We start from the raw sequence: 26,041 nt of genomic DNA, 5'->3' as shown, positions 1-26,041 counted from the left end.
ATATATATATGTGTCTGTATGTATGTGAAGCATCCTGACGAGGAATGTCGGTCTGTACAGAAGATCTCATGCACATCATCAGTGTTTTAATGTACTCTCGTTGTCAATAAATACAAACAGAACAAATACAGAAGACCAAAACAAATTGTAAAATAATTGTTGTGAAGATTATCTCAAAATGTAGTTATTGAAAAAAGAATGTTAACAGTAAAAAAATAATAAATAAACCAAAGGCACAAGACATAAAGGCCATTAGTGTTGTATTGTGAAGGTCACCGCTCTCATGAGGCAACAGAAACAGAGAGTGGTGACCACACCCGAGAGTAAAAGCCGGAGTAGTTTTTGCTTCTTTCCTTCATCAAAAATGCCTGAAAATAAGTTCTTCTTTTAACAAAATGTGTGATTGTGGACTTAAATATCACCTCATAACTGTTCAGTCTTGTGTACAAAATCCAGGACATACTTTAGTCAGAAAAGGGTCTCTAGGTATTACAAATGAAGAAGCAAAAAAAACAACCCAAACCGCTCTTGGTCCAGAGAGTTTGAAGGTACAGATCAGATTGTTTGAAGTGTGGTTGTATGAGGTACTTATCCGTGGTCAGTGTATTACGATCGGATTCCCCAAAATCAAACAAACTAACAGATGGAGGCAGCGGTAGAGCAGCTACACCGTATTCTGAGAGGTCAAATTAATGTTTTTCTCAATTCAGTCTCATGGCTTTTGAAGAGATCAAAGAGAACAGCTTCAGTTCCTCCGTCATAAAGGTCTGCCTGACAACAAGTTCTCAGATCATTTACTGAAATAAGAGTCATGTAGAAATACTCTGTTTCAGGTACAAGTACAAGTCTTACTTCTAGGTATATTCAGAGCATTAATATAGCATCAAACAACTACATGATGACCCTCACTTTTTCGACTTAAAAAAAGACTCCTGATTTGGGGACAGCTCTAAGCCAAAGTCATTAGGATTCATCCTCTGAGGAACATGAACGTCTGATAGATGTTTCCGTCTGGATCAAAGTGGTGGAATGGCTAAAAAAAACAGGCCGACAGTGTAAAAATGTGTTTGTACTAAATAGCCAGCAAAGCAAGGTATCGTGTTTTGTTATCTGTATTAAAAATCGGGTTCAAAAGTGTTTCAAAATTTGCTGTAATTAGTTTAAAGTCTGTGTGTCAACTTTTGCATGTAGATTTTGGTCCACTTCAGTTGTAAACTGTTACTCAAAAGGAAACATAAAACATTTAAATCTCTGCTATTGAGGTTAAGAAGTGATTTGCGTTCCCTGAAAGTGTTCGTCCCGTTGGAGGTTCAGACAGAGTTGGGCGTGTTTCTGTCGTACGTCTGCTCCCACACCACCGTCCTGCAGGCGCAGAAGAAATCCCACAGGTTGCAGACGAGCCCGCGGTCAAACGGGTTCTGCTCGTCGCTGCAGTTCTTCAGGTAGGAGATCCGGTGGCGCGACATGAACTCCCAGGTGGTGCAGTTGACGGAGACCAGGTAGAGGTGGCAGCCCAGCAGCAGCACCACCACCAGGGAGAAGACGCCGACGACGGCCAGCGCCGCCAGCAGGAACCCGTTCGCTCTGAACCACGGCTCCCATGACACGCTGGGGGAGATGCCAGACCTGGAAAATAGTGTTCGCACAAATATTGTTATTTTAATATTAAATAATAATCTGAACAATGCTCAATGCAAACTGTCCCAGATTATATACTGAGACCTTTTCTTCTGTGGATTTAACACCCATCTATTCATTCATTCATTATCATTTAGATTAGTCTGCCAATCCTAGCAATTACTATTCATTCTGAGCACTTACTATATTAATACAAGTATTCTAAATATTGCAAAACATGTTGTGTTCAACATGAGCGAGCAAAGCCGAGAGAGACAGTTCTTCTGGCCAAGATCATATTAATATCTGAATATGCATGAAACAAACAAAAAAAGCAAGAGAACAAAAAAGCAAACTTCTTGAAGACAAAGTGGAGATTAGCAGGTTACCCGTAGTTAGCTGGTTAGCATAGCTAAGCTTCAAATTAGCTGCACTCGACCCACTTATAATAACGGTAAAGTCCTGCTGCTGGCTATTTCCAAATTGTGCTGCACTTTGGTCAACGTGTGTTGCTTTTTAAACCAACCATGAGGATTTATCGGTTGCTGTTTGTAAACACAACATTCTGCCCCCCCCCCCCCCAGCGGATGGAACGTCGATCTGTCCGTTCTCTCCTTATATTTGCATTTTTTATGACGCCATGTTCGCAGCTTTCCTCTTGGATGCCTGCTTACGATCCGTCACCTGGTCGCTACGTATTTTTTGAGGTTGACACCCAGAAACATCCAGAACACAATACAGGCAGAGAGAGGAGGGACTGTTGTCATATGAGTCTGTACATTGATTTTAAAGGAAAGTCATACTCACTGTGCCTTTAACTACTATATATTTGACCTGGAGTTTCTTTTAGTTTACTTGGATACCCATCTGCTTCTGTCTGGCTGTAATCACTGAGGTTTAATCCAACCAGTGAGCTGATTATCAAATACACAAACTGCTGGATCGGCATCTCAAATGAGGATCGCTTGAACTTTGAAATCGTACTTGAGCAACTCATCAAAGCGTCTGTTTACTAGAAGTAAACAGACATCAATCAATTAAACTAACATCTTTGCTAATTCGGCCTGATGTTGCAGAGATAAACCTCCAGAACAGAGTGCTCTGCCACCATGTGATCATTTCTCACTGAGTCACAGTTAGGCCTGCCGTCCACCAGATAAGGACATTTATCTTAAAGACGTACAGAGCGATGTGGAGCGCCCACAGCAGAGCGAGCAGCTGCACCAGCAGGTAGACGATGAACCAGCGGTGGTTCCTCTCTCCCACGCAGTTCTCGATCCAGGGGCAGTGGTGGTCGAAGCGACGGACGCAGCGCTTACACGTCTGACAGTGCTTCGCTCTCATTGGCTGCTGCTCGAGAAAAAAGAGGGAGAAAGAGAGAAAGGGAGAAAGAGTTAAACCCCTCTTTAGAGTGGAGCAGCGGATATAAGCCATGTGTCAAAATACTGACTGAACTCAATGTTCCACCATATTGAACATGTTGTCGGACAGAAATGTTGCCAAAAGCTGCATTATTACTACAAAAACAAATGAATAAAACCCCAATATAACTACAAACACATTAAGAGAATATAGCACGTGTGTGTAAAACGTGTTTTAAACACAGCAACGAGAAAAAGATCTGTGTTCAAGCTCGACAAGATGGAACTAAAACAGAAAGCGTGTACGAACACATGACTATGCAGACGTGTCAACGACAAACTGGATTTCAGATTTCAGTTCACAGAGTTTGAGTTGGCAGCAGCTGGTTTACCTGCAGCAGGCAGTATCCACAGCGCCGCAGCCGAGGGGTTGAAGACTGAGGAATCATCGACTCCATTTCCTCATTTGAACCCTGAACGCAACACAGATGGATGTGGGTCACACGAGAACACACGCATACCAACACTGGGACCTTTACATAGAGGACTATACACTCATTGTGCTACACGTTTGAGTGTGTTTACTAAAAATCAAGTTTCTATAGTACAGCGTATGTTTCTAGATTAGCTCCTCCCCACTAAGAAGCTCAGTACGCTAAGAAAATCCACTTCCACAGACTTTAAAGCGTGTGATAGGGAGACAAGATGTTCCATCTTTGTCAAAGTTGCATTATTATCGCATCGTCATGTCGCTGAAAGCACAAAGAGTTGTTTTTTTTGTCGGTGGAAAGCTCCAGAATTTGAGGCCTGGGAATCATCTGCTGAACAGTAACAACTGCATTGCAATCAACAGAAATACACATTTATTTTTCACGGCGTGATGTGTCTGCTTGGTTTTATGTGACGTGGGTTTTGTTTCAGTTCATCTCACCTTCACGGTGTCAGTGAGAACGAAGCCAGGGTCCATTAAGGAAACAGCAAAGTACAAGAGCACCGACAGCATGACCAGCAGGAAGAACACAACCGGCAGCAGCAGCTCTCCTCGCTCCTCACACTTACGCAAATCTGCACACACACGCACACACACGCACTCACACACACGCACGCACACACGCACGCACCCACACACGCACATGCACACACACACACACGACAAAACAGTTAGTAATGTCTTCTGCGGATTTAAAAAATAACCCAGATGGCTTCTAATAAAAGACATTATTACATTATGGAAAATGTAAAATCAAGTGTTTTACTAGAGTTCGTTTCATCTTTCTACTTTACTACATTTCAGACAGAAATATTGTACTTTATACTGCACTGCATTTATCTGACAGCTTTAGTGCTGCACACAACACACACATAGATCTTCTAATATATGACGCTTTTGGTATAAATCAAGCTACCCGACAGCTGAAACAAGTACTTAGCCAGTAGTTAAAGTCACGTGTATGAATGTAGCTTCACAAATGTAAATATTTGCTATTGATAATTATAACTATTTACAGTAAATCTATTTTAAATAATTGAGTACTGTTGCTTTGATCAGGAACATATTATGTTCCTGATCATACTTACATACTTTTACATGTTGTAACATTATAAACATTTTAAAAGCAGGACTTGTACTAGTACAAGAGTATATTTACAGTGTAGTATTAGTACTTTTAAATAAGTAAAGGATCTGAATACTTTCTCCACTATGGGTTAGACAGATACAGTAGATATATAGATAGATAGTTATATAGATAAATATTGAGTATAAAAATGCACAATATATACAATAAAAATAACAGAGTAAAAAATACTAAGTATAAAAAAATGCACAATATATACAATGAAACAGAATAATATTAAATGAACTAACTAAACAGTACATAAATACATTTTGATTGAACTTACCGGTGTTGTGCAGGAACAGTATGAGCGTTATGACCCACGTGAGCAGGGTGTGTGAGGCCCGAACCAAAAACCCGGTCCGGAACATGTTCTGGACCATTTTAAACACCTTCTGTTAGCACCGCTGCTAACTAGCTAGCCTCGTTAGCAACACCACCACATAGCGGTTTTACGACATTAAATGAAATACTATAAAAACACAAATACATCCTAACTATGTTATAAGTCACATATGTAGTTTATAAAGTTATCAAGTTGCTAATAACAGTAATAAATGCGTATTTTATGTATGTTTTCTCTGGTTCTTTATCATCCATCCTGATGTCGGCTTTTCCTTGTTTTGGTACGGAAGCCGGCGAAGGTAAAATAAGAAGGCGAACTGAAGCCTGGGCGGAAGAAAAGTCAAACTAGTAATATTAATGGTTAATCCTTGATGTATAACGACCATTATGGAGGATTAAAGCTGCCATTATGATAAATTAATAAATAAAATATGTTGACGATTAACAAATGTCAGTAACTTAAAATAATTTAAGTTATAAAAAGTACATTTACCTCCGAGTAGTAGTGGAGATGTATAAAGGAGCACAAATAGAAATACTCGAGTACAAGTACTTTAAATGTGTAATCAAGTAAATGTTCTTAGTTACTTTCAACCGCTGATGTCAATGTTATATAACAACACTTTACTACCTAGTGTATAATCTACTCTGTTTAAAGTGTTTGTTTACATATAATCTCCACAATGAAAGAATGTAATAGTCACAATATAATTTAAATGTACTGAAACATAAAGAGACATCTTTACTAAATTGCTTGTTGTGTCAGTAACAAAGCAGTTTAATAAGTAGACATTTTTGAATTGGAAAAGGTATTCGTCTCCAGATAACTCATTTTAAGCAAAGCATTTTAAGACTAGCAGTGTTTATTGTAGTTAATTCAGTTTGCATTTATTAAACTCTTATTCCATGTATCCAGTAGTGTTGTGAATTCACCTGTGGTATAATAAATCCAACTCCAAAATCCTTCTCATCACTGTGTACACACGCGCGCACACACACACACACACACACACACACACACGAGCTTAAAAGACAACAAACCCAAAGTCTTAGCTCCGTCGTCTCTCTACCCACGCAGACTGAGACGCTGTGATAAAGTGTTTTGTACAGAATCACTGTTACATCTGAAAGAAAGACATCGGAGATACAGCATTACAAGAAGTTGCATTTATTTTGCATCAAAATGGTCCATTAAAACAAGACTAAAACACATTCTTTACAAAAGACATGAATCGATCTGACATTCACGTAGAACCCTTCAGCATTAATTAAAGTGCATTTAAAGTCGCCCATCTTTATAAAGTATAAATGTTGTGAAAGGAAAACTGTGTGTAATCTTCTGTGAGTTGAACAAACATTAGCCCTTAAACCTGAGGTGAGCATTAAGACATTTATACCGTAAAAAGAAAAGAAAAATAGGGCAGCAAAAAAAAAAAAAAAAAAAAAAAAAAAAAAAAAACCATCTACACACAACAGATATAATCTGAAACTTGAAATATATTTTCCAGTGTCTCCAACAGAGCCATCGGGACTCAAGCACAAACTCCAAACTAGTTTAACATCTCAGAGAACTTCTTTTAGTGTTTCATAGCCACGTGTTAATAAGGCTGTTACCTGGTGTTCTCCTCCCCCCAACATGAATACAACAAGAACTGCATTTCTTTAAATCAAATCACACATTTGGCTCTTCAGACGGGAAACATTCAGCGTTGAACCTCCTCTCTGTCCGATAGTCAGAATAATAAATACAGGACGGGTGGAAATAAATACTCAGACAATCATCCCGTCATCCATTCGTTCGTTCGTTCGTTCAAGTCGAAGAGAAATCAAACTCACGTGTGCAAAAGTCCTCTCGTATTAGGAACACAATCATCTCTTCTTATAGGCAGAACTGTCTTCAGTATTAATGCTTTATCTGCCGTGTAACGAAAAGTATGAACGAGTTGTTTTTCGTGGAGTTGTGCAACACGATTGCTGCTGATGCATCTTAAAAGAAAAACTCACTTGAATGTTGAACCAACGTGACACAAAAACAAAACGGAACGTTTGCTCAGGCACCAAAACGACGAGAAGAGCAAAAACACTTGGTCCTCGATTTACATACATCTCTCACTTCCCTCATGTTTGTTGTTTCGTCTCGACAACTAAAAAAAACACAACTTAAATAGCAGCAGTCACACTCCCAACAACCTGAGCTCACAGAGTTCATATCCTCCACCTTTCAGTGTCCTTTCTCGTGTTTCGTCAGCTGACATTCACAGAATGAGATCGCTCCACGGACACCCCCCCAGAGGGGGGCCCCCTAACAGTCCCTGGGATTCCCTAGCATGAGCCCTGGGAGAGCGGGGGGTTGGGAATTGAAGACAATGACAGTCGGGTTGAGTTTCAGCGTGATTTGACTCCCAGATGTGTCTTCAGGCGCTCGTACACCACGTAGCTGATGCTGACGGCCGGGATGACTTTGAGGAAGTTGGGGCCCAGGCCCCTGTAGAGCCCCGTCGGGCCCTCGGTCTGCAGGATCTGCCTGAAGAGACCCGACATCGTCACCTGCTGGCTGCCCTCGATCGCAGCTGTAAAGATTAAAAATAATACAAAAAGGTTAAACTTAGTGTGAGAAATATTAACGTGAAAAACACAAACATGAGAGAAGATTAGGAGCTCCCTCGTTTCTCCAAACTCAGAAGATTGACAAATTATTATTTTGATACGTTTGTCAAGCAATCTTTTAAGGTTTTGAACTGTTGGCTGACATCACAAAATGTCAGCGTCACAATGGATTGTAGGGCATTGTGATTGTACGTTTACTGATTTATAAAGCAAACAATCACTCGCTTGAATCTATATATAATTGGCAGATTAATCTCCCCGACTAAGTGTTCATTGCAACGTCTTAGTTAAATATAATCAGGTCAATACTGACAATGAATCATGCGTCTTCTGGTATGAACGTCCCTCCCTTTACCACAGAAACATAAAAACAGGCGTGGCCCTTTAAGAAGCCACGACTTCCTTTCAGAAACCTTTTAACTCTACTTCCTGTCGTATCATCAGGGTGTAATGAACAGCTAAGACATTAAAAGCATTATATCATAGTGCAGTATACAGTATTCAGGCTCACCTTGTGCTTGCATGCGGGTGCGGACCAGAGCCAGAGGGTAACTGGCGAGCTGACCACAGGTGCTGGACACGGTGCCGCAGGCCAGCAGGACCACCACGCCCGGGTCGGTGCCGTTGATGCCGTATTGCTGCAGGTAGTTGTTCTTCAGCGTCTGAGGAGGGACAACAAGAAGATGCGAATACTGAGTATTATTAAAGCCAACGACTGTAAAGTAGAAACCCACTGAGGTCTTATTAGACATCTGTGTCATAGTGCTCACTGCTCACCTCGTACACCGCCAGGTCGATGCCTGCGTAGGGGATGATGCCCAACATGTTGGGGACGTAGCCTTTATAAAACGCTCGAAGTCCTTCTCTCCTGAATATCTGCTTGGCACAGTCTGAGATACCGGAGAACTGACCGGTTGTCCTCAGAGCGAGGCGGGTTTTCAGGACCTGGGGGACAGAAAAACAAACAAAAAAACAAAAAACAAAACTGTTAAGTCCTGAGAACTCCCATTTAAAAACCTTTCCCCGAGTCCCTTTTAATTTAAAAAGCAGAGGTAGTTAAGCTGATAATCACCTCCATGGGGTAGATGGTGCTCTGGGCGATCACTCCAGCCAGCGATCCAGCTACAAATCTCTCCATGACGCCCAGAGTCCCCCTTTCACTGCCGATTAATTGCTTAATCTGGAGAAAAGACAATGCATCAATACACAAAAACTTTTAAAAAGCACCACGAATTATACATTTGAGTTACAGAAACGCGTCGCTGGTCGTACCTGCTCGTAGGCCATGAACTTGAGGGCCGTCTCGGGGGCGATTTTGATGACATTCACTCCGTTTCCTCGCCACAACGACCTCATACCGCCTTCTTTGATCATCTGCATCATCCCCGTCATGATGCACATGTTGTTGGTTCTGGTTCCGTACACCTGGAGGAGGAACGAGTCGTCGATTAGATACGATCATTAAACTTTTGACTTGTTTTACTGGCTGGTGAGATAATGAAGATGGTCGTTGAAATCAGGCTCAAGATTTGATCCTTGAACTCCCAAAAGACTAGACCATCTAGGTGAGTTTAATTAAATAACCTAAGTTTACATTTCCTAATCGATCGGGGCTCAAAGTTGACATTCCACATAGCGGCTGACGCACGTCGGGGACGTTGACACAGATGCTGGATCTGCTCAGTTAGACCTTCGTCCCCCTGATGACGGTGACACATTCGAGGGTGTGACGACCCGATGCGTGCGGTCATTGCTCGACGGAGTGGCCTGGTTTAGACTGTTAATCAGCACCCGGACTCTGCACCCCCCCCTACCACTCAGGTACGCTCTGTTAAACATTAACTTATTTATGGCCTTTAGGTAACTCTGTCTGGAGCAACTGCTTTCAAGTTTCTTCTCCATTGTGCCACCCGCAGATATGAAAGAAGCTTAATTGATCCCTCAAGGACGCAACATTTGATTTGTAGTGTTTAAATCTCTTGATTCGACTTTTAGGATTGGGTCTGTTTCAGGTTGATGTACGTTACGGCTAGACAGCCGACAACTGGGTCAAATCCCCCACAAGCTGATGATGATTCTCTACTGTAAGATAAGAGTTTCCACAAGTTCCCTCACACGCTGTCCAGTTCCCAAACTCCCTCAAGGCCTGGAAACTCAAGCCATACTTTCCCCAGACTTCAGTGCTGTGATTTTGGTCATCTTACCTGCATCATGACTTTGAGACGGTCCAGTGGAGCGGTGCAGGACCTGGAAACGACTCCGGCTCCTCCACCCGCGACCAGGTGCCTCCACCACATCCCGGTCTGCTTCTCCTCTACTGTGAAGTCATCAGGCACCATCAGGTTGTCACCCACATCGAATATCTGACAAGAAGAGCGAGAAACATGAATTATTGGTCACGAGCACATCATGAGAAACGCACAATAAACTTATGGAGGAAGAAGAACTTGTGTAGCTTTCCTGTCCAGAGACACACTAGAGGAGTTCGACATCATGTGGACAACTTCTATAAAGATGTTTTTAGAATTTGTCTCCCGCTGCTGTCATTTAGATCTCCTCTTCCTAACCAAACACCCAGCTAACCAGTACAACATCTTCACAGGCAGCACTAAAAACGTCTGCACATTGTTGGCAGCACATGTCAGCCACAGTAACGGTCAGACCACATGACTGTCACTGAGCACCGGGTTTGTTTTCACACAAACCGCAGGCGGAGGTCAAGATTTAAACGGACTTCAGTGGACACACTGTACTGCTTTGAAATCGGAGTCGTTTATGTTAAAGAGGCAACAGAAGACAGAACGATCGAGGTCAAGAGCAGAATGCAGACATGGATACGTCTGACGCTGCAGCTCTGGTCCCCTTTAACCAGAGTCTCAACTACAGTTTACAGACAGATATTCATAATTAAATCACTGAGTGACAATCTTCTGTCTATTTAATATGTTTCAGCTTGTTTTAACGCTCATTATAGCTTTGATTCTTCACCATAACATAATTTGATTAAAACCTCTTTATTCTTATAATCATGGGGCACCTGGTAGGGACACTAAACCTGTGGTTGCACAGCTCATTAAACATTTGATTTTGTGAAAACTAAAACAACCCCTTCAGCTACTGTTTCATCAGTATTTTGGCTGCGTTCTGCTCGGCCTCCAGCTCTATTCTTAACTCCGGTTCAGAGCTCGTCAAGAGTGTCCTCGAGGCTGCTGGACAGCCGTGACATAAAACATCCCGAGATCACGCCGTCCTCCTGCAGGAGCACATGCTCCATCAGTTCAGTCCCTCCACCTGCTCCGACTGCTCTCTCTCTTTACATAACAGCTAGACAAATCCCTCCGACGTAATCCTCCCGGAATGCTACCAATTCCTCTCATAGCTTAATAGGAGCTTAATTGCTGACGCATGACTTGTGCTGATGGAACCTTTCAGGGAATTTGCTCTTCGGCCGACCCGTTTCTTCACCCCCCCCGCCACACAAGAAGGTGCAACACCCTCTGCACTTTGATTAGTTCCACCGCCTGAGTGATAACATTATCGGATGCCCTGATAAAGTTATCGGTACGTGAAAGAAAATTGATGAAACACAATCATACGATAACATAAGAGGAATTTCCCAGTTCTTTCCACATTAGTTTTGTCACAAGAAGTTAAACTAATGATTCAGATCATCCCTGTTTGGGTTGTGATAGTGAAAGAGCACCAATGGTCCAGCTCAGCCATCTGTATGTTTGGTGGTTTTGGTGCAGCGTGCTGAACTCACCGTGGAGTGCTTCCAGTAGAGGATGATCTCAGGAATGTTCTCGGTCTTCTCCTCCATGGGGCAGTTGCTCCAGTTGCTACTGCTGATCGTTATCATTCCATTCTTATCCATGCTTTAAAAAAGAGAAACAAACTAAAGTGAGATATTGAGCTCCTCAACTCAACAACAGAGTCTGCGGCAGATTAAATGGCTGAATGAATTTACCTCTGAAGGGCTTTCTCCGCATGCTGCGGGGAAATATGCACGCCGAGGTCCTGAAGAGACTGCATGAACTCTTTAGGATCAACGTGGCCTTAAAAGGGAAACAGAGACAGGTTGTAAGAAAACAAAAGTCTCTCACACTGTAGGTGAAGTACCGAAATAGATGAAACATCAGGTCCTCGTACCTGCATTCCTCCTGTTGAGGCTTTTCACCACAAGCTTCAGGTCCTTCTCGTAGTCTTGCAGATAGTGAACAAACTCTTCAAAGGCCAGCTGTGCGTCAGAGTTGTTTTCTTCTCCTTTTAGGGTTTTCTGCAAGAAAAAAAAACACCGGAAATTAGACATGGTGCTTTAATATAACAACAGAGGGGACGGAGTAAGAGATGAATAATGAGGGTGGCTGAGGGACAAAGAATTACATTCTATTTATGCAAATGAGTGCAGTGATACATCTTTGACATAGTTTCAGAGCGAAACCACGGCAGCAGATTACATCTAGCAGAGGTATGCAGATGAGTTATCTGTGCTGATGGATAAATAACTTGTCAGTTTGTGAAACAGGTACATTACGGTCTGAAATGTGCTTCATGTCTGACGGACATTCCTGAATAAGTCTAGAGGTTTTAAAGGTGGACCGGCTTGTGTTTCACGGCTTCACCGGACAGCATTATGACCCACGTAATGAGCTGAAACACTCTTGGTGTTCTTGAATGACGTCCATTTCTCCAGAACATGGGAGGGGAGGAGGTAATTAGCAAGCAACACCCTGGTCTATCTTTGACCTCCACTGCAGGACGACCTGCCAACTGTTTTTAATCCAGTCTAAGCTCAAACCTCCCGAGCTCAAAACAAGACGAGGACACCAGCAGTCCAGCGCTGAAACCCGATCCAGCTGCACACAGAGCAGGCACATGACCGTCTCACTGCAATGATAGTCTGCAGGACATTCTGCTCTCCCCTTAAAGTGCAGAATTGTAACTTACGGCACCAGCCAAAGGGGAACGGCATTTAAATTTATTGCTATTCCTGCACAAAGTGACACGATAAGTCCTGGTTTGTGTGATTGTTGAAACGCCAGAGAGAGAGAAAGCCACAAGTGGCAGTCGACCTTGCTGGAGGCATAATACGCCAACTAAAGTAGTCACAACAAAACAATGAATGTTTACTTAATATTCCTGTATTGCCATCAGTTAGTGAACAAAAATGTGAAGCCCGACCCGGCTCAGTGAAAGAACTGAAACTCCTGACGGGTCAGCGATAGGATAGAGTCCAATTGTTTTGCAGATCGCGCATGAGTCACTAACAAGTGCAATATTTCAGCACAAAAATCAAGGTTCAGTTCACCGGTTCTCCTCATGTGAAAGTAAAAATAAATTAACTTTATAAATCCCAAGAGGTGAACAGTAAATGCTAAAGCAGAAGAAGAGGGCCTGTATATTTCAAAAGGTACCTGGTCATTTTTTTAAATATTTGATGCCTAAATCTTTGGTCTTTTAGTGCCTTTGCTCAGGTCTGATTATTTGCTTTTGTCTCGTGTTTGGCACATTGAGCCACAGGAGCCACTGTATGACAAGTGTTATATCAATAAAGGTTGATTGAAGTAACACAATAAATTAAAGAAGTGGTAGTCTAAAGCTATATAAACACATTACAATACTTAAAACAACAAATATAAAGAATAGTTTTGTAATGCATGAAAAGTTTTAGTCACCTCACAAATTTATATAATAAATTAAAAAAAAAAAATTGCATTTTATTCTATTTTACTTCTTTTTTTTATTTTTAAACAGAAATTGCTAGCTGTGAGATAAAGATTACATTTTAAGGAGACAGTTTCTCATGGCAGCAGATAATGACATCAGCTACTGTTAAATTCACTGGAATAGCATAGCGTAGCATAAATTCATTTTTAGGGTGGATTTTCCCAGAATGAATGAAAGACTGTAGCTCGCGCCCAGTTCAGCGAATTCAGTTAAAATTCATGGCAGTTACATCAGAAAGACTGGAATAAATTACCTCTTTATGAAACGTAAGGTTAATATTGCATAGTATAATAGAAAAATAGTAAAGTTAACAAAAAAAACAGAATAAAAAAATGTTCTCGTGGCGACTTTTTCTGGAAGCCGGTGAGCTTCAGCGGCCTAGTCGTAAAGGCTTTTCACAACTAGCCACATGCTAATCCTTCCGGCACCCAGAAAGAAAGGACAAAGTAATACGATTTAAAGAAGTATGCGACTAGTAATGGTAAACAGACAGTGTGTTAACATATTAAGTAATAACAAGTATTTCCCCCCTCACCTTTCGCCATCTTTGGTAGGCTGAGAACTCTTGAGACGGCAGGAACACGCTGAGTTTGTTAAAGAGAGACTTCAACTCAGACGGAAGTCCGTTAGACTCAAAGTATTCCACTTCAACCGGGTCTGCGTTGGACACGGGGACGTAAAGGCACAGGCCGAGCATGTTTAGCTAATTTAAACTTAAAAAGAAACAACAATAAATAAATAAATAGCACACACCGCGGCGGTGATGCTTCTTCCACGGGGGTAATACTGAAATGCCGGTACGGGGGAAAACGCCGGCTTCTAAAGAATTTCAAGAAGGTTCACGCCTCTTCCCGTAATAGCGCGGTCGCTTTACAACATTGGCTGTCATTGCCGGCAGCGTTGACGTCATTTTACTACTGACCAATCGCCGAGGCCGCCTATTGATGGTCTCGGCTGGGTCCCGCCCATACCAATCTATGGTCCCGCCTTCTTCTTTCGGAAGGAGCCGGAGAATGGTGAACCAATCCTGGCTCTCCTTTCATCCAGCGTGTGAAAGATTGACCAATCGCGTATCTTGTTTCATTCAAACTGGAGCAGAGGCGGTCACGAGTGCTGCTTGGCGGTTCAATTGCACAATTGCGTGATCTCCAAATATATATATATATATATATATATATATATATATATATATATGATATATACAGGTATATAATATATAAATATACCCAAATGAAAATATAAACAAATACAAACAATAGAATACTATGGAAACATAAAATTGAATAAATATAACATTGTTATAATATTATTATAACTTTATTCCATCCAGTCCAAGTGCATGATCTTCAATTACAGACCTAATAAAAATTGAAATATAAAAAATTAAATATAGTTTAAATATATATACACAAATAAAATATAAAAACATAAATAAAATAAGAAATAGAAACAAATTCTATCAACATATAAAATATAAAAATAAAACATTGTTATGATATTATCATAACTTTATTCCATTGTTACCCCCACAGCAGCTGAAATAATGATATTTATAATGATTCTGTCATAAAACAACCTACAAATAACACAAAACCAAGAATATGAAAAATAAAATAAACGTTTAAACTTATATTACTAAACTGAACACATTAAACTGCTTCAGTCACACAGGATGGAGCACATTGATTCACGTATCTATGTTTATAACAGGCTGTTGGCTGCACCTCTCTTGCTGTTTATTTAGGAGAACAGTTGGAACCAGTTCGGGTTCCTGGAGCAGGGATTGGAGTCACTATTGATCAGCCTCCACAAGACGAGACCACAGCGTGATCTAATGATGAAGAGCCTGCTTTAGTTTAGTTCATAAGTTCACTAAACAAAGTGAAATCAATTAAATTGTTCATCCACCATTTGACTCACAGCAAACCTAGACATTTGGTGATCCAGGAGCAAATAAAACTCTCAGATAAGATAAGACATTTTGAGGAAATCAACATTTATTTGTGGTCTTTGCATGAAAAAATATGTTTTCTACCTTGAATAGAGTCAGGAACAACACATATATGGTATTTATGCGCCAGTATTAACTATTTACATCAGTTTTATTGTTGTCCGTTCACATCAAAGTGTTTCGGTTTCATCGACTTACTTTTAATTATACTTCTTTCCATCTCCATGCACCTCGTGAGTGAAGTTGTGCCTCAAACTCTCTATGAAAGTTTATTTGCAGCCAGATATCAAACATTATAAACAACTAGATGACAACCAACATTAATCCTCTTTATGCTGGTTTAGTCTCACTTCACCACCTCCTGCACGTCATGTTTGACGGTATAACTCTTTCCTGAAACAGTCTATAGTTCAGCCCTGTTGCGTAATATTATTGAGCCCCTGCTGAGCAGACGCTGGATCGAAGCCGGTTCCTCTAAAATAAACTCAGGACGAGCAGCAAGAGCCAAAGAAGGTGCTGAAGGAACGCCAAGAGCTGAACCCTCGAGGCTGTCAGCTGATCCTGTCACACACACAGACACACACACAGACACACACACACACGCACACACACACACACACACACACACACACACACACACACACACACTCCTCTACATCAGACAGAGCAAAGTTCTGTGACTTCTTGTTATTGATAGAGATCAGCTGTTTTCTTTGAATATTTACATTTAAAGCTACTTTATACTTCTTAAACCACTTTTCAGAGGTTTTTAACTTCTTGAGTTACTTTTGACATAAAGAAACATCAGATATTCTTATGTGATATTAAATGTAGTAGCCATTCTACACAGATTATTTTGATACTACAAGGACATTTAGCTGATAATACTTCTGTAAGTAACTTAGTTTACTAGAATACTTCTAAAAACTTGTACTTAAGTGAAATACTTGAGTGAATGTATTGGATTCTTTTCTACTTCTGGTCTCTCCTGTGTTTATTTCTGCGTTGTTCAAAGCTGCAGACATGTTGACATTGATTTCATCAGCTTTGCAGACGCAGCAGTTGACGAACACAAAGGTTTGAAAGTCCAGCGCTCAGAATGACAACATGTTGCTGAAGCTGCTGTTGTTGAGTCGTGTGCGTCACCGAAGGTGAACCATCAACCTGCTGCCGTTGAGCAGCACTTTAACCTGCAGCACCAGACAAACAGTCTTTATGTTCAGGCGTCACACAGGTGAGAGGGGCTCATCAGAGACCTGTTGTGGTGCCTCTCAGGTGAAAACAGGTGCAGTCTCTCAGGTGTCTTCTGTGGTTGTTGTTGGGACGGGCAGTGAACAGGACGTCTCTGATCACCAATCACAGCAACCTCAGAGGCCTGTTGTTGTGAAACACAAAGGACACGACGGACACCATGTACACCATATATATATATATATATATATAGATAATACCATATATGTGTTGTTTTTAAGGACTTGTTTTGGACTGTAATACTTATTGGTACCAACCATAATGTGTCCATATCAGAGTATTAATAACAATACTCCCTAATATCTGGTCACATCTTCTGATTTGATCAGTTTATGATACTTGAGTACTTTTTATTTTTTAGTTTCTGAAGATATTAACGTAGTCATCAGTCATAGTCAGCTGTGATTTCAAAGAAAAATACAATAAAATAACAATAAAAATCCACCTTAATAAACTAAATACTTATCATGTTCATAATGTTCAAATTATTAAAATGTCCTTTAGTAGTTTTTCTCTGTACTTTTACCGTCTTATAATAAAACAGAATAGAATACATATTTGTTGTTATTGTGATTTGAACAATAAAAATCTGTTAAATAGCATTAAATAAATAAAGAAGCCTACTTAAAAAAGTAAATAAGTAAAAGAGAATAAAGACAAACAACATGAAAGAAATACATGAATATATATATATATACTGTATATAGCATAGTCTACTACTATATATATATTTGTACAACAAGGTGCTGCACTGTAGTAAATATAGAAGTTTATTATAAACAGATCTCGTCTTCCTTCCTTCAGTGATCTGCTGCTCTCTGCTGGAGGAACAACTCAACATTATACTCATTAAATACTTTATTTTCCATTCAACATAATATTTCGTCAACATATATTATTGTTACAAAGATGACTCCACAAAAAAATGTATTCTGTGGTGTCATAATGGATGAACCACATTAATCTATGAATAATATATTATTATTAATTTCACTAAAATTAAAACATTATTGTCAGTGTGTTATTGTTCTTGTTTATTTTTACTTTGATTCATTGGTGATTCAAAGCTTCATTAACAAAAATAACATTTAAATATTACTTATTTAATTTTATTTATTGAAAATCTGTAAGAATAAATCTTTCATTGAGCTGCCGTCAGTAACTGTTAAAATATGAATAAACTCAATTTAACCACAAATAAAAATCAATTGAATAAAAAGTTAAATATAATAAAGGTATAATGTACCAGGGATACAAAATAATGTAAAAAAAAAACAATTATTAAAGCTTAAAAAATAAGGCTGTAATATTACTCCAAAATAAAAGTCAGTTTAAAGAGACAGGTATTTTAATTTCCTGATGACACGTCGCTGACTAATTAATTGATCAACTAACTGGATAAATCAGCCCCGATCACCAAACAATAATAATCTAAAATAATCACATCAGTCTGACATTTAAATATTTTATATTCTGTAACAAAAGCTGTATCACGTTAAATATCAAGAGTTTTTCTTTTTTTTGTCCTGGGAAGTTAGAATGTACGAGGCGTCGCTGAAGGTAACATGAGGGAACTGTCAGATTGTCGCCACATGATGTCGCTGTTTCACCACTGAGGCTTCAGTTTGACTGGCAGTGAACGAGGCTCCACAGAGATGTGTCAAGTTAGCAAAGGTGAGCGAGTAAGAGACCGGAAGGTAAATCCAGCTACACACTTCTGATATACTGTCTATATATTGTGATTCATTTTTTAAAAATGTAATCGGCTTTAAATTGTTTAAATTAATCCAGCATTATAACTCTAGATGTACTGAATATTTCTGTTTAATTTGACTATTTTTGTTGGTGTTCCAGTATGTTACCGTTTAAAAAGTTTAAAAAGGCTTTTAAGTTTTCCAAAAGTGAAATTAAACCATTTTAGTGGCTAAGAAAGTATTAGTACTTAATAAGTAGAGTATCCAACAAGAGTGTAAATAATATTAGTTATTACAAAGTAAAGTTTGACTGATATCTTTTATTGACTTTTGTCATCTAAACTATGTATTACCAGATTATTTGTAACTATACATGCTCCATATGTTTACTGTCACTCTGGACAGTTAAAATAAATAAATTAGGCTAATCTTAATTTTAAATTTAAGACTTTTATTCACACATTTTTCCTTCTGAATTGTTATTATCTCCAGTAAAGAAACAGTCAGTATTATCTTCAACTGTATTTACTGATTGTTCAGTTTTTAAAATGTATTTGTAAAGTCATATTTAGGCTAATTTTCTTATTTTATTTATCACATTTGAATTTTTAAATAGATTTAGGAATTAACAAAGGTGTTTTGCTTTTATTCTGAAAAACGATAACCGGAAGTTACTCGATGTGTTGTGTCAGCTAGCTTGACGATAGTAGCGCAAAGTTCCTCCTCTCGGTTACCGAGAAGAAACGGACGAGAACCGTCTTGTTTCCCGTCGTTGTCCGTCGTGTAAAATCGTGTTTTATGCGCGTGGAGCCGCTGAACGATGGCGTTCTTCGTGAAAAAGAAGAAATTCAAGTTCCAGACTCAACTGACTCTGGAGGAGCTCACCGCGGTTCCTTTCGTCAACGGAGTTCTGTTCTGCAAGATGCGGCTGCTGGACGGAGACTTCGCGGCTACTTCTTCCAGGTAAAAAACAATAAAAACACATTGAATCACATGCAAACACGTTAAACATCACTTTATTCATGCAATGCATTTAAGTTGCATTCATATCGGTTAAAAATAGATTTTTCCTCTAAATAAGTCACTTTAATACACGTAAAAGGTGTTTAGTGAAAGTAATGACATTTCTTATACTTAGTTGTGTTTTTATAATATTCAGCATGATTTTTAAATTTATTTGTTAGGCCAAATACATTGGTTTTGTATTTGATGACTAAATGCTTTGTTATTTTAACATCACTTCATTTATGAAAAACTTATTTAAGAAGCCTTTAAAAAGTATTTTGGTTTAATTTGATATCATTTGGAAACTATTTGTCTCTGTCAAAGTCACTTACAGTGATCTTAAAGTGCATTCATGTAGCTATGTAGTGGATTTATTGACATGTTTTATACTTAAAAGAGTTTTCCAGCTCCTTCGATTATATTTTTTTATGGTTTGTTTTGTCTAGAATAGTGGTTTAGCAGTGGTTCGTAAAGGATTTCTCATATTTTAGGTGACAAACTGTTTTGCTGTTTGTTGTTCTCACACGAAAACATCCCCAAACATCACTTAATTTATGCAAAACCTATTCAAAGAGCATTTTGAAGGTATTTTTGTACAATTTAATATCATTTAGAAACTATTTGTCTCTGTCAAAGTCACTTACAGTGATCCTGAAGTGCATTCATGGAGCTACGTAGTGGATGTATTGACATGTTTTATACTTTAAATAGTTTTCTGACTCCTCTGGTGTTTCTATAATGTGTGGTATGGTTCATATTCCTGCTCGTGGTGTTTATTATGGTAGAAATCGTGATTCTGCAGGATACAAACAGGGTTTCTTGTGTTTTAGGTGGTTGGTTTGGTTTCTTTCTCCTTTAGTATCATAAAAGACTCAAATCTTTGCACTCTCATCTTCCACAGAATCTCAGTTATTGTTTGTTTGCGATTAAAGTGTTTCATCTTCACGTTACATCAGCTTGTTTTCTGCTGCTGGAGGAAGGAGTCCTTTAAACGCAGGGTGTTGTCATGTTAAGTGGCCTCTGTGGATACCAGAATAAACACAACTCAAAACCAGTTCACACTGGTCTACTGGTCTGGTGTACTGGTCTGGTGTACCGGTCTGGTGTACCGGTCTGGTGTACGGGTCTGGTCTACTGGCTCTAAACCTCAAGGAAAGAACGTTTTAGGCCTAAAGTCAGCATCTTTTTCTTCTTCTGGTGAAGCGACACCAGATGGTGAAGATTGCTTCTTGATGTTCTGTCTCTTCGTCTCAGGACTCGCGTCACAGAACTGCAGATTAAACTCTCCGGTGTTTGATTCACGGGATGATCGTTGGGCCTTCAAAGTCTCTTCAGACGTCTCCGTGTTTCTTCTTAAACATTAGTTTAAAGATGAAGTCGGGACTTGGTGATCGTCTGGAGACGAGTTGACCTTTCCTGACCTCGCTGTGACCCGAATACCTGCGACACCATTCCCCAAATGTTTGTGTCACTAGTTGATGTGTCGTTGTTTCAAAAGGGGAACTTCTTTTACTGCTATTCCCATCACAGGTGTGATGTTTAAACTGTGTCCCACGTCAGATGAATAAGTGAGCAAACATCACAGAGAACCGTTTCCTTTAAACTCTGGTTGTTTCTTCTTCTTCTGAAGCACAAAGACCCTCTGACCCACTAACACTGCAGCACAGGAACGCATGCACAACTTCTTTAAGAGTCTTTTGGTACATCTATGGAGCGATCTATTGACTTGAGTTTATAATATTCTTCATGCTGCTTAAACGTGTGCGTTTAGTTAAATGCAGTGATTCTTTCCCCGACTACACAGGATCTCTTCTGTTTTAGATGGTTGGTTTGGGCTCTCTGTTCTGACTAAACTAACCTGAACTTGTGGTGACGAGCCACAGAAGAGGACCGGCAGCTCTCGGTACACCTTTGTGTAAACCTTTAGAGACTGGCCTCTTTCCTTTCTGTTTGTCCGTCCACCGATTCGCTCCAGATGTAAATATTGCGACGGCTATCAGACGTGTTGCTCTGCAGAGTGTTGCAGATGTTCCACAGGAGATGAATCCCCTCTGAGCCGAGTCACAGCCCGGTTCACGCTGTGTTCAGCCTTCAGCTCCAGTCCTGATCTTTGGCCTCCTCTTCATGTCGGACTGGAAAAACACATTCCATGAAATGTTGGTATGGATGTCTTTCTTGTTACTGCTTACATGCAAAACAATAAATAAACATGTTCAACCACAGTTGAGTTTAACTGCACGGTGCCAAAGTCTCCCTTCAACATAATCACGCAGACTTTGTTCCAGTGAAACATGAACACGCTGTTCTTTGGCTCGAGCCTCCTCGTGATCACTGAGATTATTGTGTTCTTGGTTTGTTGATCGAACTGAGACTCGGAGAAATAACAACCTAGGAGCTCCTGTCCCTCCGCGTTGAGGTCACTCTCCTCTCTGGAGGTTACATAACCTCCACGTCTCCGCTCTGGTCTCCCTGGCTGAGAACAAGGCCCCCTCAGAGGACGAGGCGACGGCTCAGCGAGGACACAGATTAGCGTTATGTCACAGAACTGACAAACCCGGCCTTTGTGTGAGGGGGCCTGGTCTTGTTGTGGGTCGGGAACATTTGGGGGGATGGGGGGGGAAATTAATGGCGAGCTTATGCAGCGGGTCCGGTCCCTGTTGGCCTGGATCACATGCTGCGATGTTTGTCCTGACTGATATCTGTCAGCCGCTGCACACAAACACATTCACGTGTTTCCTCATCAGAATCAAACCACAAGATGTGGTCATTGCACGGTGGAGACGTGCTGTCAGGAGGTCAACTGAGGGCTAATGACGCCAGCAACAGTGGAAACTTTAGCAGAGAAGATATGAACCGAACTACGGGGAGAACATCTCAATGTTTGGCTTCTAAAGGAACAAACTTACACAAAATAATGTTTTTGATTCGTGATATTACGACTGATCTGAACAATAGAAGAGGCTGATCAATACGCGGCTGATAGATGATGTAACCTTTTCAATGAGCGGACGTGAGACCCTCTGTGTTTTAGTGACATAACATCAAACCAAACGGAGCGTTTGCGACAATCGGACACGGCAAACACAAAGAGGAGCCGGAGGCAAAAGAAGTGTTACGTTAAAACGGAATACTGGGACATAAACTTAATTATTTAATTTCATAATGTGTCGTAAACACATTTAGGACTGAATGTCACCGACTCTCCATCTCTGTGAGTATCGGCCTGATATCTGTATCTCAAAAAAAACAACACAAATTCTGAAAGTAAGTTTATCAAAAAGGTATCATTTGAGATCTGGTGTTTCATTTCGAGCAGCAGCATCGACGTCGGAAAGCACCCGAAATCCAGCCAAAAGCTTCACAAACCATCTGCTCTGCATCCGGATTCTGGCACAGAAAGACATGTTGCAGTGAGCTCAGGTTTCTATCGGCGTTCTTTCTGTTTAGTTTTGACATTTAAGGTTTACATCGTAGACATTATTGTCTTCTTCTTCCTGAATGAAGCCGGTGAGAGCACGCTGTGATGGAGGCAGAGAAGAAGAAGAAGAAGAAGAAGTTGAACGTGGAGCTTCTGATGTGGCAGCGAGGACAGATTGTGTTCATTTCCTGTTTAGATACTGATTCAACACACACATGCATGTCATGTTCAATAAAAGGCTTTAACCACACACACACACACACACACACAGATGCAAAGCATCATGGGGTATTACAGAGTCAAGTGAGGAGTTCATTTTCAGAAAGTTCTGGTGAAGTCCAGCGTTTGTTGCCAAAATCTGTTTTTATTTCATGAGATTTTTTAACCCCTCAGCCGATGGTTTTTAATGGAGAACACATTTGGAGCTGCTTCACTGCTTCTCTACACTGGTCCAGCACTGAAGGAGAAGGCTGCACACAGCAGACGCTAACTGGACTGTAATGTAATCAGGTCAACTCCTCTTCATCAATGCACGTCCACTAAATACTTGTTGTTGTCACTAACGGGCTCAGATTGATATTATATATTAATAGAAACAGACCGGATCAAGAGAAAGGGTCGAGAAACATGTTTAATTTCTCTGAAGGGTTCTTTCCATAAAGTTATTAAAAACACTCTGAGGCCGTCGGTGACGATAACGTTTAGCGGACGAACGCTGACGGTGAAGAGGCCGGCAGCCTTCTCCTTCAGTGCTGGAGCACATTCTACAACAGTCCCATTAGTCACTGAGACACGAGAACATGAGAAACAGTCACGCTTTAAGATCTGAACTCTCTTATTACACACAACTGCTTTTTATTTTAGTGCTTCAAATGTGCGTCTGCTGAAGAGTTCCGTGGAAACAAAGATAGAACGGGAGTTAACAAAAGTTAACTGTAATTCAATAACAACGGAGCAAACTCTGCCTTTGAAGACTCGTTCGACATTTCCTCTTTTGTTTCTGATGTTTTAAGTTCTTCAGAGTTCCAGAAATCCATTTTTCAAATGTCGTTTTTGTATTTTTGCATCTCTTTCAGCCCAAAGTCCGTATTAAGACGTGATCTTATACATCTACACACACACTTATGATTTCTCATCTATTTGATTTAAATCTGTTAAACTGGTGCCATCACTCAGTCTGTGAGTCAGTTAAACGTTTCCAGTGACTCCGTTTCTGCCTTTTCTTTAAATGTCGTTTACATTACTGACGGCAGCAGAAGCAAAACTACTAGAAGACGCGCCGGGTTATGAAACACTGGAATGTCCCTGAAACACTGACACTACTCCGGACTAATACTCAGAGACCATTTTTATTTGGTCTCATTTGTATTCTGACTCTGAACTCGTCCGGTAACGCTTCACGTTGTTGTTCACAGGCTCGTGTTTAGTGTTTCGGGGGAAAAGAAGCAGGAACTTTTGGGTGGAGTTGGCAGAACTTCTTGTTTGTGGGGCGCCTCCCAGAACCGGAGCGGTTTGATGGTCGTGAACGGCTTCGTTGGAGTTTCTAAGTCTTCGTCTTCGTGTTCTCATTGATTGTCTTTCCTTTCCTTTGTTTTCATAGACTCATTGGTGGAAAAGGGTTGATGACATGCAACAAATGCCTCCAGATGTTGTCCCCTGCATGATGTTTGGCCCTGTAAAAACAACACATGGATGATTTGTTGTGCGTCACATGCAGCTCGTACGTGTTGCTGGTTGTACTCTGAGGTGACGGAACTACGGAGCTGTTTACCTGCTTCCTCAGGTCTGGTGTGTTGTTCTCGTGCAGTCGGAGACCCGACTGATTGTTCTCCGCTGTGAATAAAGAATCACGGTTCCCCTGTGACGACGACACAGGGGACACAGAAGTGACACAGAAGAGATTAACCTCATTAGGCCGATGTTCACGGTGATGTAAGAGCCTCGTCTTCCTCCCCAGTGTCTCCAGACTGACGGACAAACAAGCCTGTTAAAGTATCGGATGAAGAATATCAATGCCAACACGTCATCGGATCGACTAACAATCATCCAATTAAAGATAGTGTCCCGTCTAACAGCCCTGTGAGTGTTTGAATGCACCTTCTGTGAGAGAGAAAGTGGTTCTTCTGTCACCTGGCTGGACATTTGTCCTGCAAAGAGAAGGAAGGAAGGAATTTGTGAGGAGAGTTAGAAATCGACCGGGAAGAGCCGCTTCTCGACAGCTGTTTCCTGTTTTCATCTCACTTTTCCAGCCGTTCGCGTTTTGCTGGGATGCGGATGGGTGTGTGTGTGTGTGTGTGTGTGTGTGTGTGTGTGTGATGCGTGATGCGATGCGGGGGTGTTGTGGACATTATTCCTCTGGTATCTGGCCAGGTAATCAAACTGTCTCTTCCTCCATTGATGGTCAGAACTTCTCTGTCTCAGTAATTTTTCATCTTGATGTTGTCATGTGTAGAAAAAGGCCGGTTTCATGTGTATCGCCTCATTTAAATGGCTCAGGAGCAGCGTGACGCTGTTTGCTTGGCAGCACAGTTGGAGGTGCTTTTTCCTTTGCGGGTGCTTTGAACATTACACGGTTCCCTTTTGATTTATTGTTGTTCAGGTTTAACGGCTGCAAAAAGCAGCACAATCCTTTAGAGATTATGGCCCCCGAGGAAACAGATGGGGGGGGCTGTGAACATTGGCCAAAAATGACGGTAAATATTTCTGTCTAAAAAAAAGCACATAGGTTAGAACTATTCAAACACCTATTATTGTTATTATTGTTATTATTATTATTATTATTATTATAATAATAATAATTATTATTATAATAATAATAATTATTATTATTATAATTATATCCATGACACCGCGTCCTAACTGGTCGCCAGCAAAGCAGCACTGTGCAGCTCTGAACGTACGTCGGACGCCATGTTTCTATTTATTCTTGTCGCTCGCTTATGCTGCGTTCACACCAAACGCGTCGCGAAGTCATCGCGCCGCATATTCACGTCCATCGCGCCACCGGTCAAAACGCCGGGGACCAAGTGTTCATTCGCGCCAATCGCGCTGGACGCGCCACTATTAATTTCTCCTCCATTGTTTCTGATTCAGCAACGGCAGGACGTCGCTGATGACAGGGGGAGCAACTCAACGCTGATAGGCTATCGCGCCGGGGCGTAACGCGAATATTTCGCAGAAGTTGAAAAATTTCAACTCGCGCTTTGGCGTTTGATGCGGATTCGAGTCCATCGCGACGCGCCATCGCAGATTCGCGCCGCGACAGTCTCATCGTGCCTGTGCATAGACTTTGTATTTAATCTACTCGCGCGAATAATTCGCGACGCGTTTGGTGTGAACGCAGCATTAGAAAGCGGACGAGGAACAGATGTTTGTGAAGCCGATTCAGAAGTGTCTTAAACGTGCATTCTCTCTAGTGTCCACCAGGGGGCGACTCCTCTGGTTGTATA

The 26,041-nt window shown here is 40.8% G+C and overlaps 3 protein-coding genes across 3 annotated transcripts in view; 1 reads left to right on the top strand and 2 right to left on the bottom strand.

Annotated features, from left to right (window-relative positions):
• Positions 1–66: 66 nt before the first annotated feature.
• On the bottom strand, positions 67–5,220 carry zdhhc12a (zDHHC palmitoyltransferase 12a). Its single transcript, XM_031870599.1, has 5 exons — positions 4,881–5,220; positions 3,910–4,043; positions 3,371–3,451; positions 2,801–2,967; positions 67–1,626 (listed from the first exon to the last, which is right to left on the bottom strand). Exons 1-5 carry the CDS (start codon positions 4,975–4,977, stop codon positions 1,311–1,313), a joined length of 795 nt encoding a protein of 264 aa, XP_031726459.1. The 5' UTR covers positions 4,978–5,220; the 3' UTR covers positions 67–1,310.
• An 871-nt stretch (positions 5,221–6,091) lies between these two features.
• Positions 6,092–14,052, bottom strand: slc25a25a (solute carrier family 25 member 25a). The gene is made up of 10 exons (XM_031870598.1): positions 13,809–14,052; positions 11,696–11,822; positions 11,514–11,601; positions 11,310–11,421; positions 9,751–9,909; positions 8,819–8,971; positions 8,619–8,726; positions 8,324–8,491; positions 8,058–8,208; positions 6,092–7,509 (listed from the first exon to the last, which is right to left on the bottom strand). The coding sequence occupies exons 1-10, from the start codon at positions 13,968–13,970 to the stop codon at positions 7,325–7,327; spliced, it is 1,413 nt and encodes a 470-aa protein (XP_031726458.1). The 5' UTR covers positions 13,971–14,052; the 3' UTR covers positions 6,092–7,324.
• Positions 14,053–18,880: 4,828 nt separating this feature from the next.
• The window catches only part of eeig1a (estrogen-induced osteoclastogenesis regulator 1a), a 26,960-nt gene continuing 19,799 nt past the window's right edge, over positions 18,881–26,041 (top strand). The window contains exon 1 of the mRNA XM_031870552.1: positions 18,881–19,132. Coding sequence (XP_031726412.1) covers positions 18,990–19,132 — 143 coding nt within the window. The 5' untranslated portion in view covers positions 18,881–18,989. The remainder of the gene's footprint in view (positions 19,133–26,041) is intronic.

The sequence above is a fragment of the Anarrhichthys ocellatus genome, unplaced genomic scaffold (genome assembly GCF_004355925.1).
Source record: "Anarrhichthys ocellatus isolate YVR2014 unplaced genomic scaffold, GSC_Weel_1.0 scaffold53, whole genome shotgun sequence".
NCBI classification, from domain to species: domain Eukaryota; kingdom Metazoa; phylum Chordata; class Actinopteri; order Perciformes; family Anarhichadidae; genus Anarrhichthys; species Anarrhichthys ocellatus.
The sequence above is the reverse complement of the archived record's forward strand: the minus strand, read 5'-3'. Positions and strand labels throughout refer to the sequence as shown.

Excerpts from the sequence above, each read along its gene's own strand:
- zdhhc12a (XM_031870599.1), bottom strand. The coding sequence starts at position 4,977 with ATGGTCCAGAACATGTTCCGGACCGGGTTTTTGGTTCGGGCCTCACAC. Across the intron at positions 3,452-3,909 it reads TTCTCACTGACACCGTGAAG|GGTTCAAATGAGGAAATGGA; the intron begins GTGAGATGAACT and ends TGTTGCGTTCAG. Across the intron at positions 1,627-2,800 it reads TGGGCGCTCCACATCGCTCT|GTCTGGCATCTCCCCCAGCG; the intron begins GTACGTCTTTAA and ends ACTATTTTCCAG.
- slc25a25a (XM_031870598.1), bottom strand. The coding sequence starts at position 13,970 with ATGCTCGGCCTGTGCCTTTACGTCCCCGTGTCCAACGCAGACCCGGTT. Across the intron at positions 11,823-13,808 it reads CCTACCAAAGATGGCGAAAG|AAAACCCTAAAAGGAGAAGA; the intron begins GTGAGGGGGGAA and ends TTTTTCTTGCAG. Across the intron at positions 8,492-8,618 it reads GCACCATCTACCCCATGGAG|GTCCTGAAAACCCGCCTCGC; the intron begins GTGATTATCAGC and ends TCTGTCCCCCAG.